A 19,516-nucleotide genomic window follows, 5' to 3' on the forward strand; every position below is an offset into this window, starting at 1 on the left:
ATGCCTTTAGGGAGAGGAACTGAGAGCCAGGAGACCTGGGTTCTACTACTAACTTTATTATGAGTTTATGCCCTTGGATTGTTATCTAATATCTTTGTTCTCAGTTTCTGCATCTGGAAAAGGTTTACCCTCTTATAAGGATAGTCTAAGAACAAACACCCCATGTATATGGAAGCACTTTGAGTTTTTCAGAAAGTCTCTGAAAGAATGTAAGAGACGTACATCCTTAGCTACAACTGACTTAAAGCCGCCTGTATCCATTTATCTTTGTGAGGATAAAAGGAGATAAAAACAAAGAAACACTTATCCCAGTGCTTGGCACGCAGTAGGTGCTCAGCTAAAATCACAATTTTCAATGCTTTTCTTGCCGTCCTCCTTTTATCCCTTCTTTCCAAAAATGCTTTTAGTTTTTCTTTGCTAACTTATTCAAAACCTTTGACTTTTTCAGACACAAGACCATATTTAATATTCTAGGATAACTAGTGTAAAAATACAAAACTAGAAGCGGGACCATGTCACCATGTTTTAGGAAATATATATATTATCTTAGAGAACAGACACACTAATAGGTCAGGAAGAAAAGTGACAGACCCAGAGCCTGGAGGAGGTCCTGACTGGGGAAGCATACGGTGGTTGCATCCACACTGATTAAAGGGTTCTTGGTTCAGGCGTAACTTGAGTTGTCCTTGTGTTGACTTTGTGTTGACGGAAGCAAGAGGCTGTGTCAGACTTCTGCTTCCTTTTGGGGGCGTTTGGCAAGTGTGAATTTTAAAAATGCCAATATTCTCTCTCCCTTGACATTACAGAGTAATTTGTGATTCTAATGTTATTACACATTCTCTCAAGTTTTTAAAAACAGACATGTTGTTATTAACAAGGAGAGATGTTTGGAGTACTCTCCAATAAATTAATCATCAAGATGTTCTGAATGGAGGTTAATTTTATGTCAGTGATCTTGAATATCTTTACTCTTCAGAGAAGAATTTAAGCGGCAAGACTCAGCAGCCGGAGTTGATTTCTGCGAACGCCAGCCCTGAGCCTCAGTGACGGATGTCTGGCTCTGTATCTGCCCCAAACCTTCCCTCCTTAACCCCCACCTTCACATATTAAGAAGTGTCAACTGACCTCAAACCTACTCAAGTACAACCGGTTTGCCCCATGTGGATTAAACCTCTATGGCTGAAATTTTGTGAAGAAAATTAAAATTAGATCCTCTTATATAGAAGATGGATTTTACATTTCCCTCTGTGTCAAAGAAGGAATGAAATGCCTTCTTTAACATAAGAATAAATAAGTGCAGGAAATTGAGTCCTACGAATCCAACCAGGTCACCGGGCATCTCTCCTGGTCCATAGAGGAGGGGAGCTTTCTGCACTGATGCCTGACCCGAAGCAGGGCCCTCTAGAGGGCTGGGGGGATGCCAGGGGACGCCTGCCAGGCTGAGGCCACACTCGGCCTGAGCCAGGAAGCTGCAGGCTGCTTCTGGGCTCTTCTGTTCCGTTTCCTTTTCTCCCTCGTTCCCATGCCCAGACGCTTTCCTAGAAGTGGAGGAAAATACCTTCAGTGAAGCCCTAGAACTTTCAGGCACCCCGTTTCCATATTTTCCTGAGATGATGCCACAAGCCAGTGGAGACCATGTCATTGCTCCAACTCCTAGAGAAGAAAAAAAAAACCTTAAAAAGTTACTTCTGCAAACTGGGATCAAAAGTGAGTGGGTATTCGGAAAGGAGCTGGTTAGTTATGGGGAAAAGCTGGCCAGGTATGTGAGTTAATATCAGCATAAATCTTTCCATTAAAGTTTAGGCATTTGCAAACTGTGTGCTTCATTTTTATTAATATAGACCCATCAACTGTGCACTGTTGGTAATGGGGAGCAGGGCATATAATCAAGCCTGAAAAGGTGGCTTATCCGTAGTTTTCTGATGCCCCAAATTTACATTTCTTTTTGCACTCAGAGATAAACACTTTTGCTTGCACAGAAATTCAGTGCTTCGCGTGTTCTCCCATTGCCTCAGAGAACACACAATAAACGCACAGTGGTAGCCATAACAACCGCTGTTACTCCTGTCGAACTTTTCTTATCCTTTTTTTCTTACCCAGCATTTTCCCCACTCACGTAAACCCCCATTTCTTATGAAGAAGTTATCTCTGGAACCTGTTTTGATAACTATGCCTGAAAATGTGGCTGAAGTTTTTCTGATATCTAAAATTCTTGTGTACATGTTGTATATATGTATTTTCCCCTCCCTTTGGCATCACGTGTACCCTACACAAACATGTGTTCCTGGCTTGTCTGCCGTTCTTGAATTCCCCCCTCTGACTCAGTTCCAGGCAGAGTAGGAGATACAGATATATAAATCCATAATTTTGGGGAAACCCACTCAGAGATGCATTCTTGTCTAGAGCAACTACCCTATGAAAAACAGGTTTATTCATGATTTCTTCCTTTCATTCTACATGCATTTTTTTGAACACCTACTGAGAACAGCTTGTCTGCCAGCTCTGCTTGGCTTTCATGAGTGGATACTCCAGAGATTGCATACAGGTCCTTTTGATTTCTTTTAGTTTCTGGAATGCATAGTGCTGACAATCCCTACGTTAATTAGGAACGTTTAGGAAGGCATTTCAGTCGCACTTTTTTTTTTTTTTTTCTGGATCCCTGATCCTCTTATTAAAGAAAATGAGTCAATTTGATTGTGAAGATTACCTATTTTATGGTAGAGCTCTGGTAGCTGAACCTCTACTTTCTCTCTCTGGAAAAGATGGTATTCAGCTTGTTCACAGACTGGTGGGATCATGTTGAATTGTCTTGCTACTGAGTAGGCTTCCTAAGGTGAAATAAAATTGCAACTGAATTTACTTCTGATGAGAAACAAGTCTGCATGCATGAAAAAAAGTCTTTTAGTGAAATCAATACAAACCAAGAAAAATCTAGATTGTCAAATAATAAGCAAAATTATGACCATCAATTTCACTAAGAAATACCAGTTCAGGAAATCCATTATCTTTTGGGAGGTTTTGGAATGAGTAAAGTCCAGGGGAAATTAGTCAAAGTGTGAATTATGAACTATTACATAGAAAACATAGTTTGACTATTTCTAGGTTCCTAAAGAAATAAAACTTAACTAATATATAATATTAAAATGATCTGTAATTAACATATTATGAACAGTACCATTATTTAATACGTCAGAAAAAAAACCCTGGAATATTCTGTCATATGTCTCATTAGCTGAGTAATTTACTCTCTTACTACCAAACTACTACCAAAGAACATGCTAAAACATGATTCCCGTTAGAGACCTACACCCCCCATGTTGTTTTCTAAGCTGATAAGATCCACCCCCGCCCCCACATCCATCTCTACAATGATGAAATTGATCATAGAATTCTGGTGCCATTGTGATTGTGAAGAAAGTTTGCAAAAGGTCTTACAACTTATATATGATATCTGACAAATAAAAATAGGTACTCAATGGTCATTTAAAAATGGAAATGGAATTACCATGATCTCCATGGCACTCCAGCGAGAAGTTCCCCAGTACATGGCCATTCCTTGGTTTATCACATGTGTCATGGCGCGAACAATTTCTGTGGAAAGCCAAAGAAATAGCATTACATATATTTTTCAAAGTTAGTCTTTTTTTTTCTTTCCCTGCCCAAAGCTTAGATGTTTAATGCAATTATTTGTTGGATTAGTATAATTACTTTGACACTGGTGATAACATAATCAGTTAAGTTCAGATCAGTTCAGTCGCTCAGTTGTGTCCGACTCTTTGCGACCCCATGAATCGCAGCATGCCAGGCCTCCCTGTCCATCACCACCTCCTGGAGTTTACTCAAACTCATGTCCATCGCGTGGGTGATGCCATCCAGCCATCTCATCCTCTGTTGTCCCCTTCTCCTCCTGCCCTCAATCCCTCCCAGCATCAGGGTCTTTTCCAGTGAGTCAACTCTTCGCATGAGGTGGCCAAAGTATTGGAGTTTCAGCTTCAGCATCAGTCCTTCCAATGAACACCCAGGACTGATCTCCTTTAGGATGGACTGGTTGGATCTCCTTGCAGTCCAAGGGACTCTCAAGAGTCTTCTCCAACACCATAGTTCAAAAGCATCAATTTTTCAGTGCTCAGCTTTCTTCACAGTCCAACTCTCACATCCATACATGACCACTGGAAAAACCATAGCCTTGACCAGATGGATGTTTGTTGGCAAAGTAATCTTTGCTTTTTAATATGCTATCTAGGTTGGTCATAACTTTCCTTCCAAGAGTAAGTGTCTTTTAATTTCATGGCTGCAGTCACCATCTGCAATTATTTTGGAGCCCCAAAAATAAAGTCTGCCACTGTTTCTACTGTCTCCCCATCTATTTCCCATGAGGTGGTGGGACCAGATGCCATGATCTTTGTTTTCTGAATGTTAAGCTTTAAGCCAAGTTTTTCACTCTCCTCTTTCACTTTCATCAAGAGGCTTTTCAGTTCCTCTTCACTCTCTGCCATAAGGGTGGTATCATCTGCACATCTGAGGTTATTGATATTTCTCCCAGCAATCTTGATTCCAGCTTGTGTTTCTTCCAGCCCAGCGTTTCTCATGATGTACTCTGCATATAAGTTAAATAAGCAGGGTGACAATATACAGCCTTGACACACTCCTTTTCCTGTTTGGAACCAGTCTGTTGTTCCATGTCCAGTTCTAACTGTTGCTTCCTGACCTGCATACAGGTTTCTCAAGAGCCAGGTCAGGTGGTCTGGTATTCCCATCTCTTTCAGAATTTTCCACAGTTTATTGTGATCCACACAGTCAAAGGCTTTGGCATAGTCAATAAAGCAGAAATAGATGTTTTTCTGGAACTCTCTTGCTTTTTTGATGATCCAGTGGATATTGGCAATTTGATCTCTGGTTCCTCGGCCTTTTCTAAAACCAGCTTGAACATCTGGAAGTTCTTGGTTCACGTATTGCTGAAGTCTGGCTCGGAGAATTTTGAGCATTACCTTACTAGCGTGTGAGATGAGTGCAATTTGTGTGTGTGTGTGTGTGTGTCTGTGTGTGTGTGTGTGTGATTACATAATAGTCTAACACAAAATATTGATGATTTGGAGGTGGATGGTACTTTTGGGTAAATTGACTTTCCATTTTCAGTTTGCAGCAACAATATGAAATGATATTAAAAAAGGAGTGACCACCTTACATTCTTCCTTGACTTTTATTGCTTCAGGGTTCCTGGCTGGATAAAAGAACACATGATTCACCTCTTTCAGAACCTGAGCACCTTGCTTACTAAAGTGAGAAGTAAGAGAAAGCACTTGTTTTGACTTTGTAGAATGGAAGGTCATTGAGGATAGAAGTCCTGCCTTTGCATGTTGGATTTACAGAGCTAAGCCTCACACAGGGTTGTTGTTTAATAGAGATGACTCAACAACAATGTGTTTAGCAGAAAGATAAACATATTAAATGCTGGACAAACAGCTGAAGCCCCAACGGCTCCCAGCCCACACTGGCACACCCTGTCCTTGACCACTTTGGACCTAACTTCATTCTAAGACACCCATGTCATGCATTTCACCTGGACCTCCATGTGGCCCCACTGTTTGCTCATCAGCCTCTTTCAGCCTGACATCACATTTCCTAAACAGGAAAATGAATCTCTTCCCAGAGGGGTGGAGTTGAGCTAATCCTCTTGGAACGAGCCAATATGATACAGAGCCAGAGAGCATGGAGAGCCTGAAGTTCAATTGAGTGAAAAGTCACATACACAGTTGGGTTTCTTCTACAAACCAGGTCAGCCAAACACCCAGAATGCCAGGTCATTTCACATATTCAAGAGGTTGCAGGTCATGGGCTTTTCTTGCCCCACTAATAATACCTGGTAGGTTACATGTCCTTCAGCAGAATCAGATCCTGTCTCAAACTTTAATTGAGTAGATGTGTTATTTTATTTCTCACCAGCGAGCACAGTCTTAATTGATCAGGGACAGGATTTGGAATGAGATAGTGAGGGTTAGGGCCCTAGCTTCCTTGCTTGTTTGACTTACATAAAGCATTTTAAATTGCCCTTGGTCTTTGTTTGGAAGATGGGAATGCTTTTCCTTACCAGAGTCTGTCTACCCAACAGAGGTAAAATTTGGCATGTAAAGAAAATATATTTCCTTCTTGGAGAAGGACTCCTAAGTATCAGTTTATTACTCAACAACCAAATCTATGAAGATAGTTCTTCCTCTACAAAGCAAATGAGGCACAAAATGTTACATGAAACATTTTTCCTGTCTTTAAATAGAAATGAAAACGTGTGCTAACATTTCTGGAAATTCAAAGCCGTTCCTTAAATATCTGCCCCTAAGCATTCTCTCTTTAGAGCTCTCTCCACCGTTGTACTAGTTCCCTTTCCTTTCACATCCTGTTTCATTCAGAGCTGAGATATTCATTCGACCAGCAGGATTTGTGGGGAGTCTGCTGTACAGGGTGCGGGAGATATTGTGGCGAATCCAACATGTGGGTAAACCCTGACGAGGTTAACAGGGAATACGTGAACCCAAGATGCTCCCCTGTCTATTCTATAATCAAGTAAGATGAGCGCACGATGTGGTCCAGTGACTTGGCCATGTGGGAGTCACCGAGGCCTTGAAAACAGCAGGTAGGGTGGAGTGGAAGTCGTGACGCTTCCCGTTCCTTCATTCCCTTATTTCATGTAATGTAGTAACAGCCTAATATTCGCCAGGCACTGGGTTCATTGTGAATAAGACAGATGCAAAGTTCCTGGACTCAGGGAGTTTAGAGTTGAGTGGGGAAGATGGAGATGTAAAGAAGTAGATAACCACAAAATGTAATGTGTTATGAAGAAAGCAAACAGGGGGCTGAGATCAGGAATGAGAAGGAAGACATAGATAGTTGGTCAAGGAAGAAGTAATGTTTAGGCATACAAAATAAAAAGGGGCCAGTCAGGTGAAGAACAAGAAAAGAGCATTCTACACAGCATGTGTCAAGGCCCTGGGGCCACTCAGAGCTTGGTGGACCTCACAATCAGTAAGCCACAGTGGAGGAAGCTGAGTCAGGGAGGAAGGTAGGGCTACAAGATGAAGCTGGCAGAGGGCAAACCGTGTCTGCTATTCAGGGCTTGATGGGAAGTGACTAATACTTCTAAGTAAGGAAATGATGATGCAGTATATATTTCAGAACACTGTCTAACCATGTTGTGAGGCGAGGGCTGGAGGAAGCAGGAAGATCATTAGGAGGTTTATTGTAGCATTCCTGGAAGGAGATAGGGGGCTTGAAATCGGGAGGTGGTAGCAAAGACAGACATGAATGGATCAAAATCTATTTTGTGGATAGAATCCCCAAGGACTGTATGTGGCAAGTGAGGAAAAGGAGGAATCAAGGAAATTTGAGGGAGGAACAGTTCGGTTTGGGAGGAAGAGTCAGGGTCTTTCTTAGCACATGCCAAAAATAGAGATGTCTGTGAGACAGAGGGGTGATGTCGAGCAGAGATGACTGGATAATGATATGTGAGCAGCCTGGGCTGGAGGTGAGCTATTTGTTCATCAACGGTCTACTAACTGTATTTAAGTCCAGGAGTGAATGAGGCTAGGTAAGGGAAGTCTGCCCAGAGAAAACAAAGGAGTTTCGAAAGCCAGGGCAGGAGTTGGGAACAGTACACTGTGGGGTTCTGGGTCATTGGCAGCCAGAAGAGTAGGAAGGAAGCCAGAGGGGGGAACGTTTGGAATCAAGAGTGGAGACGGCTTGCAGGAGGACCCGTGCCCGAAGACTGGAACACGTGAGCCTTTGAATCAGAAAGGCACAGAGCAATGGAGGTCAGCGAAGACCCTGAAAAGAGTGTTGTCACTGTCCTTGGTGCGTTTGGACCAAGGCCAGGCTGGAGCTGACTGGAGAATGGGCATGAGGGAGGGAAGGTATTAGAGACAGCCGGGGTGGACTCGAGTTGGGAAATGAATGGAGCCGAGAAAGAGGGCAGCAGCTGAAGTGGGTATTTAGGATAAAGGAGATTTTTATTTTAAAACTGAACGATGTAAGAGGAAGCCTGTATGCCGTTGAGAGTAATCTAGAGAGAGGATTTAACTGGGGATGTGGGCTAGGAGACTGGGGAGGATGGGGAGGGAGAGACGGGACAGAGTGAGATGGAGGACAGAACCGCTGGAGTGGGAAGGATGCTTCACGCAGAATGGCGCGACCCTGGGAGGTCGGGAGAAGTCATCAGAGGAAGGCGGGGGAGACCCTGTTTGGTGAATGGTCGTGCTGGTGTAAAGAACCTGCCTGTCAGTGCAGGAAATGTAAGAGCCATGGGTTTGATCTCTGGTTCAGGAAGATCCTCTGAAGGAGGGCATGGCAACCCACTCCAGTATTCTTGCCTGGAGAATCTCATGGACAGAGGAGCCTCGTGGGCTACAGTCCATGGGGAGGGTTGCAAAGAGCTGGACACGACTGAGCGACTAGGCACAGCCCCGCATAGCACATTTCAATAAACTCCAACCAAGTGAAATCGAGGTACGAAGTGAGGGAAAGGCGAGAAGGAACCGTTCTGAGTGTGGAAGAGCCTATGCAAGATGCCCCCAGGCCCCAGGCACTTTAGTTGAGGGCCATTTCTTTGCTCCCGGATAAGTCTGGCTGCTGACTCTGCAGGAAGGGCTGGTGGAATGCAGAGAGGACTCTGGCTGGAGGAGGCTGCTGCAACAGAATGCAGGGAGGAATGCAGAGAATGGAGAGCCAGCAGATGGAGATCCATGTGGCCACAAAGTAAAATTTAGTTTAACGCATATTAAATTTGTTCTTTTTTTTTTTTAAGTCAGAGAAAAAACCCCAAGTTATTTAGCTCTCTGGCAGGAAGTCACTGTAGCTCTCTAGCAGAAAGTCACTGTACTGATAGCCGAGGTGGGTTTTTAACACGATTCTACTAAAAGACACTAGAGGGCAGCATTGTTAAGAAAAAAATCAACGGGTGTCTAAAAGGTTTTACTTGACTCCCACGGAAATGCATTTTTAAAGCGTCCCAGTCAGAGCATCAATTCTGAGTGGCGAAAATGACGTTAGGAAGCTCATTTAGTGCATTGCTCCCACCCGCCTCTGGGAAAGGACCTGCAGACAAACAAACTGATTCAATCTGGCAGTTGGGGCCTGAATGTGGCTCCTGCTGCCCAGACTCCCCGCTTTTCTAGGAAGCTTCAGCACGAGTGGTTCTCAACCCTGACTGCACACGAAAGGACCTGGGGAGCTTGGAAAACGACACTATCCGACCTCCACAGAAGGTCTATTATATCAGAATCTCCGGGGGGTGAAACCGGGCGTCAGGATTTAAAAAACTCATCCCAGATGATTGTACGTGCAGCCTGGGTTTAGGGTCGCTGTGCTTGTCTACACCGCTGGTCCTAAAGTGTGGCCCCTGGACCACTAGCCGCAGCCCCTGGGAACCTGTTAGAAAGGCAGGTCCGAGCAGCCCTCCAGCATCCTCACCCCAGATGCTGTGCTGTCCTTTGTCGCTCAGTCGTGTCCGACTCCTTGCGACCCCGTGGACTGTGGTCCACCAGGCTCCTCTGTCCATGGGGATTCTCCAGGCAAGAACACTGGAGTGGGTTACCTTGCCCTCCTCCGGGAGGTCTTCCCAACTCAGGGATTGAACCCAGGTCTCCTGCATTGCAGGCAGATTCTTTACAGTCTGAGCCACCGGGGAAGCACCCCAGGTGCACTGAATTTCAAATTTTGGGCTTGGGTGGGGCCCAGCGGTCTGTATTTAAAGCCACTCACAGGCAATTCTAGTGCAAACTAAAGGTTAAGAAATGGCAACCCATTACTAGTATTCTTGCCTGGAAAATCCCATGGACAGAGGAGCCTGGTGGGCTACAGTCCTCAGGGTTGCAAAGAATCGGACACAACTGAAGCGACTTAGCACACACACAAAGGTTAAGAATCGCTGATTTATGCCGTCCCCACCATCCTCACAGGTGACATGCATGCATGTACATAACTATGTATATACACTGTAGTATGAATTAGAATCAAACCTGAATAATCTGAAGAAAACACAGAAGTCCAGGTCCTAGCCTACTTCACTGAGCACGGGCCTTTGCATCATTTTCATTAGCTCTCAAATCTCAGTGTTTGGGAAACACTTCCAAACTGAGGGAAAACTTGGTTAATCTTTCCTGTGCACTGCTTTCCCTGCTGCTGCTGCTGCTGCTAAGTCACTTCAGTCGTGTCCGACTCTGTGAGACCCCGTAGACGGCAGCCCACTAGGTTCCGCCATCCCTGGGATTCTCCAGGCAAGAACACTGGAGTGGGTTGTCATTTCCTTCTCCAATGCATGAAAGTGTAAAGTGAAAGTGAAGTCGCTCAGTTGTGTCCGACTCTTAGCGACCCCATGGACTGCAACCCACCAGGCTCCTCCATCCATAGGATTTTCCAGGCAAGGGTACTGGAGTGGGGTTCCATTGCGTTCTCTGGCTTTCCATCTTGAAACCATCATTATTGTTTAGCCCACAGTTCACAGACAGCTCTCTCTCTTATTTCCTGGATCCTTGGCACAGAACTGACTATGTAAGCTACAGGTTGAATTTGTTTCCCTGAAGATCCTGTTCTCCACCTGTGAAGTGAGGATGTACTGGTCCCGTTCTCCATCTGTGAAGTGAGGAGGTACTGATCCCATTCTCCACCTGTGAAGTGAGGATGTACTGATCCCATTCTCCATCTGTGAAGTGAGGATGTACTGATCCCATTCTCCATCTGTGAAGTGAGGAGGTACTTATCCCATTCTCCATCTGTGAAGTGAGGATGTGCTGATCCCATTCTCCATCTGTGAAGTGAGGATGTACTGATTCCATTCTCCATCTGTGAAGTGAGGATGTATTGATCTCATGCTTGACATGAGATAGTGTATGTAGACTAACTCGCGACTCTGAAAGATTAACACAAACTGAGTAACAAGTAAGCAGGATGTGGTCCTGGTTATTTCTTCTCAAATAAGCTCAGATTTTAACATTTTATTTTTTTTAAGTTGTTATTCTTCATTCAGTAACATTGGTCATCTCTGTTTAAAAATATGCATTTTATGTGAAAGGACTAAGTGAAACTACTTAGAGTGAAAGAAATTTGCTGATAAATATGTTTACTTTTTTAGTTGGCCCCCATGACTGAGCAACTAAAACATGCAGAAAATAGCTGTTCACGTTAAACCTTTTTAGTATGAAATGTTCCCTAGAACTTTGAAAGTTGTATGCAAGTTGTTATACTGCATAAACAATAAACCATAGGGACTAAAGATCCCAATAGGCACAAATTAGTTTTTTGATCAAATAAAATGTACTAAATCTGGCCATACAGACACATATGATAAAAACAATAGAAACCTGAGAGATAATTCAGAGCAGCTTCTTCTTACCCTAGATGAGGAAACAGGCTAGGAGTTCATTGTTTTAAGGCATAATCGAAAGCTCAAATGTTATTAACAATTGTAAATATTTCAGTTATGCTTACAAAATGCTGAAAGTAAATACACAAAATAATAATTGTAACACATAGAGGGACTATTTGTAACTTTGTTATTTCCAAGTCACCTGTAAATGTGTTATCATACTTTCATGATTTAAAAAATAGGAAAGAAAGAAGAGTCCCTAATAAGCAAAGCACCACTTTAAAACACTAACACGCTATAGGTTAATTCACAAATATTAGGTTTAGCCAAACACAATTTCCATTTTTAGAGGCCAAAAATGCTTGATCTCTTTCAAGGGGAGTGGACTGCAGGGGAGGCTGGGGCACTGGTAGTATGTGGGGACTTGGTTTCATCAGAGGAGAAAAAACAGTTTTTACTCCAGACTAGCTGTTTGTTTGTTGTTTATCTAACTTCAGTTGTTGATTTACTTATTTAACTTCAAAAGCTTGTGGTGGTGGTTTATATCCATGCTCTGCGACTTAGAGGTTTCCTCCTGGATCTGTCAGTCATTTACCATCTTAGCTATGGAGAAACCTCTCCCAGTGCTCAGCTGAGCATCAGCAGATAGAGGACCATCTATTATCACTGGAATGGAAACCTGTATCTGTAAATGGAGTGATGCCATGTTTAGCCTTAAAGGTTTGCCTACTGTCTGAGGACAGCCTGGCTCCATCTGCCTTCCAGAGCACACAGGAGACTCTGGGATCTGGGTTTTGTCTCACCACTGTCACGAAGTTGGACATGTTCTTCAACCTTGCTGGATCTCAGTTTCTTCAACATAAATGACCAGAGTGATGTTAACTGAGCATGCCATAACTTATATTATGTCCTTATAATAACTGTTTAGGTGGGTAATATTTTCATCTTTATTTTACTGATGACGAATCTGAGACTCACAAAGCTAATTTGTCGGGCAGGTTCTCAGTAGGTAGTGTGGAAGGCCACTTTTAGCTTTGAAGTTCTGTGATTAGTTATCCTGCAAGGCTTTGTGCATAGTACATTGTGGGAGAAGGCAGGCTGGGGACAATAAAATAACAGGGCATTCACTTAACTGACTGCTTTGCATGTTTGTGAATGTGTGATGCCTTGTGTGTGGATCTGTTCATCCCTTTGCATTTAATACATTGATGACTATAATTTATGATGTGTATGAATGACTTGACTATGTAGAGCTTCTCCATCTTTGGCTGCAAAGAAGATAATCAATCTGATTTTGGTATTGACCATCTGGTGATGTTCGTGTATAGAGTCTTCTCTTGTGTTATTGCAAGAGGGTGTTTGCTATGACCAGTGCGTTCTCTTGGCAAAACTCTGTTAGCCTTTTCCCTGCTTCATTTTGTTCACCAAGGCCAAATTTTCCTGTTACTCCAGGTGTCTCTTGACTTCTTACTTTTGCATTCAGTCCCATATGATGAAAAGGACATCTTGGTGTTAGTTCTAGAAGGTCTTGTAGGTTTTCAAGGAACCATTCAACTTCAGCTTCTTCAGCATTACTGGTTGGGGCATAGAGTTGGATTACTGTGATATTGAACGGTTTGCCTTGGAAACGAACAAAGATCTACACAGTCAGCAAAAACAAGACAGGGAGCTGACTGTGTCTAAGATCATGAACTCCTTACTGCTAAATTCAGACTTAAACTGAAGAAAGTAGGGAAAACCACTAGACCATTCAGGTATGACCAAAATCAAATCCCTTATGATTATACAGTGGAAATGACAAAAGATTCAAGGGATTAGATCTGATAGACAGAGTGCCTGAAGAACTATGGATGGAAGTTTGTGACATTGTACAGGAGGCAGTGATCAAGACCATCCCCAAGAAAAAGAAAAGCAAAAAGGCAAAATGGTGGTCTGAGGAGGCCTTACAAATAGCTGAGAAAAGAAGAAAAGCTAAAGGCAAATGAGAAAAGGAAAGATATACCCATCTGAATGCAGAATTCTAAAGATCAGCAAGGAAAGATAAGAAAGCCTTGCTCAGCAATCAATGCAAAGAAATAGAGGAAAACAATAGAATAGGAAAGACTAGAGATCTCTTCAAGAAAATGAAAGATGCCAAGGGGACATTTCATGCAAAAATGGGCACAATAAAGGACAGAAATGGCATGGACCTAACAGAAGCAGAAAATATTAAGAGGAGGTGGAAAGAATACACAGAAAAACTATATAAAAAGGATCTTCATGACCCAGATAATCACGATGGTGTGATCACTCACCTAGAGCCAGACATCCTGGAATGCAAAGTCAAGTGGGCCTTAGGAAGCATCACTATGAACCAAACTAGTGGAGGTGATGGAATTCCAGATGAGCTATTTCAAATCCCAAAAGATGATGCTGTGAAAGTGCTGCACTCAATATGCCAGCAAATTTGGAAAACTCAGCAGTGACCACAGGACTGGAAAAGGTCAGTTTTCATTCCAATCCCAAAGAAAGGCAATCCCAAAGAATGTTCAAACTACTGCACAATTGCACTCATCTCACACGCTAGTAAAGTAATGCTCGAAATTCTCCAAGCCAGTCTTCAACAGTACATGAACCGTGATCTTCCAGATGTTCAAGCTGGATTTAGAAAAGACAGAGGAACCAGAGATCAAATTGTCAACATCCACAGGATCAAAGAAAAAGCAAGAGAATTTCAGAAAAACATCTTCTTCTGCATTATTGGCTATGCAAAAGCTTTTGACTGTGTGGATCACAACAAACTGTGGAAAATTCTTCAAAAGATGGGAATACCAGACCACCTGATCTGCTTCTTGAGAAATCTGTATGCAGGTAAGGAAACAACAGTTAGAACTGGACATGGAACCACAGACTGGTTCCAAATAGGAAAAGGAGTCTGTCAAGGCTGTATACTGTCACACTGCTTATTTAACTTATATGCAGAGTACATCATGAAAAATGCTGGACTGGATGAAGCACAAGCTGGAATCAAGATTCCTGGGAGAAATACGAACATTATGGGAGAAAGCGAAGAACTAAAGAGCCCCTTGATGAAAGTGAAAGAGAAGAGTGAAAAAGTTGGCTTAAAGCTCAACATTCAGAAAACTAAGATCATGGCATCCGGTCCCATCACTTCATGGCAAATAGATGGGGAAATGGTGGAAACAGTGGCAGACTTTATTTTGGGGGGGCTCCAAAATCACTGCAGATGGTGACTGCAGCTATGAAATTAAAAGACACTTGCTCCTTGGAAGAAAACTTATGACCAACCTAGACAGAATATTAAAAATCAGAGACATTACTTTGCCGACAAAGATCTATCTAGTCACATCTATGGTTTTTCCAGTAGTCATGTATGGATGTGAGAGTTGGACTGTGAAGAAAGCTGAGCACCGAAAAATTGATGCTTTTGAACCATGGTGTTGGAGAAGACTCTTGAGAGTCCCTTGGACTGCAAGGAGATCCAACCAGTCCATCCTGAAGGAGATCAGTCCTGGGTGTTCATTGGAAGGACTGATGCTGAAGCTGAAACTCCAATACTTTGGCCACCTGATGCAAAGAACTGACTCCTTGGAGAAGACCCTGATGCTGGGAAAGACTGAAGGTGGGAGAAGGGGATGACAGAGGATTATATGGTTGGATGGCATCACTGACTCAATGGACATGAGTTTGGGCAAGCCTCAGGAGTTGGTGATGGACAGGGAAGCCTGGGGTGCTACAGTCCATGGGGTTGCAAAGAGTTGGACATGACTGAACAACTGAACTGAACTGAATGAAGTACTGGTCACTTGTGTAGGACTAGTTAAAAAAAAGGTGTGGCCATCCTCACGCCAATCCTCACCTTAAAGGAATCAGTGGGTGGAGGCGGGGGTTGAGAGACACTTTATTTAGACTTATTTGAGTTCTGTGGCATTTTCCAACCTTCTTCTGTGATGCCACTCTCCCTCGTCCATCTTTTGCCTTGTCTCAAACTGAATAAGCTCCAAAACCAAAAAATCCCATTTGCAGAACTTGCAAGTAAAGACAGCTTCCTGCTGTAAGGATCTGAATGCTGTGATTTTGTCCCCAGCAGGCAGTCCTGGAGATTCTGCTCATTCCTTGCTCAGCTCCCCAATACAGAGGAGGAGACTGCCTGATGCTGAGTACTTCTAATATTATTTCTTCCTGCATCAGACATGTGCTCTTTAATCCTGGCAAAAAAGCAAATGTTCATTTTATATTTAGATAAGGATGGCCAAGTGACTTGCTTAAGGCAATGACATAGCTTTCTTATCTTTCAATACTTCTCTATCCTCATTATTTCTCTGTAATCCTCTTATCACGATGTCCAGTCTTTCCAGCTTCTCACCTGGACTCACTCCTGCCTGCTGATATGCCAAGAAATAGTGGAGAATGTGGATCATAAAATTGCACCTCTTCCTTCAACGTAATCTAGCATGGTGCCTACTATTTCCTATTAAAACTGGGTGTTTTCAAACTTTTGGAATCCTTCTGTTTGGGTAATAACTAACTGGTGGTAATTAAAGAGGTGGTTTCTGTCCTGATGAAAGGGAGGCAGCATTCACAAGGAGAAGAGAGTACAGTGCTCTTCTTGCACAGATCAAATTCTATAGGATTTGTGAACAGTGGAATGCATTCCAATTCATTTAAAACATTTGAGACTTCCCTGGTGATACAGTGGGTAAGAATCTGCCTGTCAATGCAGGCACATGGGTTCAATCCCTGGTCCAGGAAGATTCCAGATGCCTCAGAGCAATTAAGACTGTGCAGCACAGTTCCTGAGCCCGCGCGCCCTAGAGCCTCATCTCTGCAGCAGGAGAGGCCGCCGCAAGGAGAAGCCCGCATCCCACGACGGAGAGTAGCCGCACTCACCCCAACTAGAGAAAGCCCACAAGCAGCAAGACCCAGTTCAGCCGAAAATGAAATAAACAAATAAAATTATTTAAAAATGCAAACATTTGAAAGGAGAACAACTAAACTCATTGCCTTAAATTTTGTCTAGAGCAAGGCAACAAATAAACAGATTTAAAGAAACAAACAAAAAAATCTAAGTGAATGAAAACTTTGAGGTTAAATTTATTTCCTAGATACCTGACTTTGTGTCTTCATCTGTGAAGCTAAAAGTTATATGGCATTAGTGGATTATTTCCTGAGATTTCTGTTGACAATGTTACCAGTCAATCTTTAAAGAAGCATGTTTAATAGTTTGAATATGTGTATTCTCCTGATGTGGAAATCTCTCTGATAAATTTAAAAAAAATTAAAACTTGGGAAAAGATCTCTTTTTTTCTAAAATATTAAAAGTTTTGCTCTTGCCAATTAAGCCCCACAAATTTTATCGTAGAATTTGGGTGTCTTGGTCCATTTGGGCTTTAACATAGATGTGTTGTGTTCAGTTGCTCAGCTGTGTTTGACTCTTTGCAACCCCATGGACTATAGCCCACCAGGCTCCTCTGTCCATGGAATTTTCCAGGCAAGAATACTGGAGCGGGTTGCCATTTCCTACTCCAGGGGATCTTCCTGACCCAGGGATCTAGGCTGAGTCTCTTATGTCTCCCGCCTTGACAGGCAGATTCTTTACAACTGAGCCACCTGGGAAGCCCTATAACAAATGTATATACCTTCCTGAGATTCATTCTAATTAGGTTGCTTCAGTCACATGAGCCAGTGACTCTAGTCATGGGCTGATTGTGTTAACACAATCCAGAGCCCACCTTGGAACTAAGGTCCAGCCAAAAGAAAGGAAGCAGCCTTCCTCTGGGTCAACTGGCAGTCTGAGAAGGGTCATCAGATATGTGGATACCTGAGGAGTGATGTCTACTGGGCAGACGATCAACTATTTTCACTACGCTCAGAAAGGGTCTTGCTGGGCACACCACCAAGAAAGGGCGCAGGGAGAGTGCAAATCTAGAGTGCCTACTCTGTGCTAGGCACTTTACCAACATTATTGCATTTGAATTTTACTATAGGCCTGTGAGGTGGTGTCATTACATTTACATTTCACATTTGAAGCAACTGAAACTCAAAGAGAGATGAAAAATTTGATGAAGCCGGATTTGTACATTTCCTCTAATACTAGCCCTATGCTCAAACAAAATGAAGCAGAATATGTTTTCCCCTTCCTCTTCATCTATATTTGTATGTTTTAAAACATGTATTACAGTTCAAGGAACTTTTATTTTTTATTATTTATTTATTTTGACCACATCACATGGCATGTGGGATCTTAGTTCCCAGACCAGGAATTGAACCTGTGACCCCCACATTGGAAGCAGAGTCTTAACCACTAGACCACATGGGAAGTCCCCTATATTTGTATATTTCATTCCCGCTCTTTTGATTATGCTATTTGAAGCATGTAGAGGCTTAAATTATCTCTGTCAACTGAGGAAAAAGCCTTTAGGCATATCAAAAGGAAATGCAAAACAAATAATAGTTTTCTAAATGTTCACTGAGATACTAAAAAATAAATTTAACAAAAATTCACCCATTCTACATGGTGCCTAATATTTCTGTATCCATTATCAGTGGTTATTTTTATACTTGGGAGCATCTGTCATTGCCTTGTAGATTACCTGACTCAAGTCTCAAATTTCTGATCTTTTAAATTGTGTGACTGTCAACCTCATTGGTCAGACAGCCACATGTGGAAAGCTGACATTAGCTTCTTATTCTATTATCCTATCTGGAGCTTTTATTTATACAACTGTCTTGTGTATCAGCTTCTTGGGACAGGCTTTAAACTTTACTTTAAAAGGAATTTTATCTTCTGGAGGAAAGAATAAAGCAAGCCAACTTGGCAGAGGATTGATAAGAGTAAAAAATGTTTACCCTAATGAGATTTTCTACTGGCAAATCCAGTTTCATGCTGTAACAGGAGGCAATCTTTATTGCTTCTTTAAAAGTGTAGAGCTGGATTTTCTTCCTGATTCTACCATGGGAGACGTCTGGAAGGAGATGCTGTCTTAATCTTAATGATATTAAAACCTCTATGCCGACAGCAGATGCAACTCACTGGCAGCCCCAAATCCATTTTGGCTCTGTAGCACTTATCTATATTTGTCAGGTATCTGGTAATTAAACAAAAGGCGACTTTTAAACTTGACATGGAGCGGAATGATTTTCTCAGCTTTTCAGTGAACTACCTGGTAAAAAGAGGAGCTACTCACTCTGTGAATATTTCCAAATGAGGCACCTGCTGTTCCCTACGTTCAAATGCAAGCCAGGCCCAGGAGTAGCTGGGCAACATCCACTGCGAGAGACGTTGCGGAGGAGGGAGGCTTGTCCCCAGGCATGCCCACATCCCTTCCTTGTACCTACTTCACTCTTCTACATCTGCCTGCTTGTCTAGGACCCTTCATCTCTCTTTTTAAGAAGCCTTTCTTTCCCATTTCTGAGTTTCTCTACCTCCCACTCAGAGATGGCTGTTTCCCCTTATTTTCTTCATTAGAACTACTTCCTAGATGGCGCTTCTTAAATATTCTGACCGCATGACCCACTACGGTGGGCACAGAAGCAAACACTATTAGAAGGCCTTGGCTTAGTACAGAAATTTATGCAAATCTCTACGCTATACCATAGTAAAACACTCACTTTAAAGCAATATGTTCTTATTTATAAATCTTTGACTTTGTAAAACTTTGTCATGGAAGGGAAAGGTCTCAAGTCTACGCTGGCTTTTGCCCAGCTCCCCTCAGTCACCCAGCGCCACCTCATCCACGCCCAGCTCACATCCTGTGCCTCAGGGGAAAGGCATGCCTGCCTGTGGGGCAAAGAGCAATGAGAGGGGGTCAGTGACCGAAAAGGTGGAATGAACTTTCCCTCTTGGGGACTGGTCTTTAGACACACAGCCCTAGTTTGACCTAAGCCTTTATGCCCTGAACTTTTATATGTTTCTATGCATATTAAAAAGCAGAGACATTACTTTGCCAACAAAGGTCCATCTGGTCAAGGTTATGCCTTTTCCAGTGGTCATGTATGGATGTGAGAGTTGGACTGTGAAGAAAGCTGAGCACCGAAAAATTGATGCTTTTGAACTGTGGTGTTGGAGAAGACTCTTGAGAGTCCCTTGGACTGCAAGAGATCCAACCAGTGCATCCTAAAGGAGATCAGTCCTGGGTGTTCATTAGAAGGACTGATGCTGAAGCT

At 42.7% G+C, this 19,516-nt stretch overlaps 1 protein-coding gene across 2 annotated transcripts in view; it reads right to left on the minus strand.

The window, feature by feature from the left end:
- KCNAB1 (potassium voltage-gated channel subfamily A regulatory beta subunit 1) overlaps window positions 1–19,516 on the minus strand; it is a 429,637-nt gene that overhangs the window by 17,680 nt on the left and 392,441 nt on the right. For both annotated transcript variants that reach the window (XM_065942986.1, XM_065942988.1), the window contains exons 9-11: window positions 3,506–3,591; window positions 2,708–2,828; window positions 1,559–1,653 (exon numbers count right to left, since the gene is read on the minus strand). In XM_065942986.1, coding sequence (XP_065799058.1) covers window positions 1,559–1,653; window positions 2,708–2,828; window positions 3,506–3,591 — 302 coding nt within the window. The remainder of the gene's footprint in view (window positions 1–1,558; window positions 1,654–2,707; window positions 2,829–3,505; window positions 3,592–19,516) is intronic.

This window comes from Muntiacus reevesi, chromosome 8 (genome assembly GCF_963930625.1).
Source record: "Muntiacus reevesi chromosome 8, mMunRee1.1, whole genome shotgun sequence".
Lineage (NCBI taxonomy): Eukaryota > Metazoa > Chordata > Mammalia > Artiodactyla > Cervidae > Muntiacus > Muntiacus reevesi.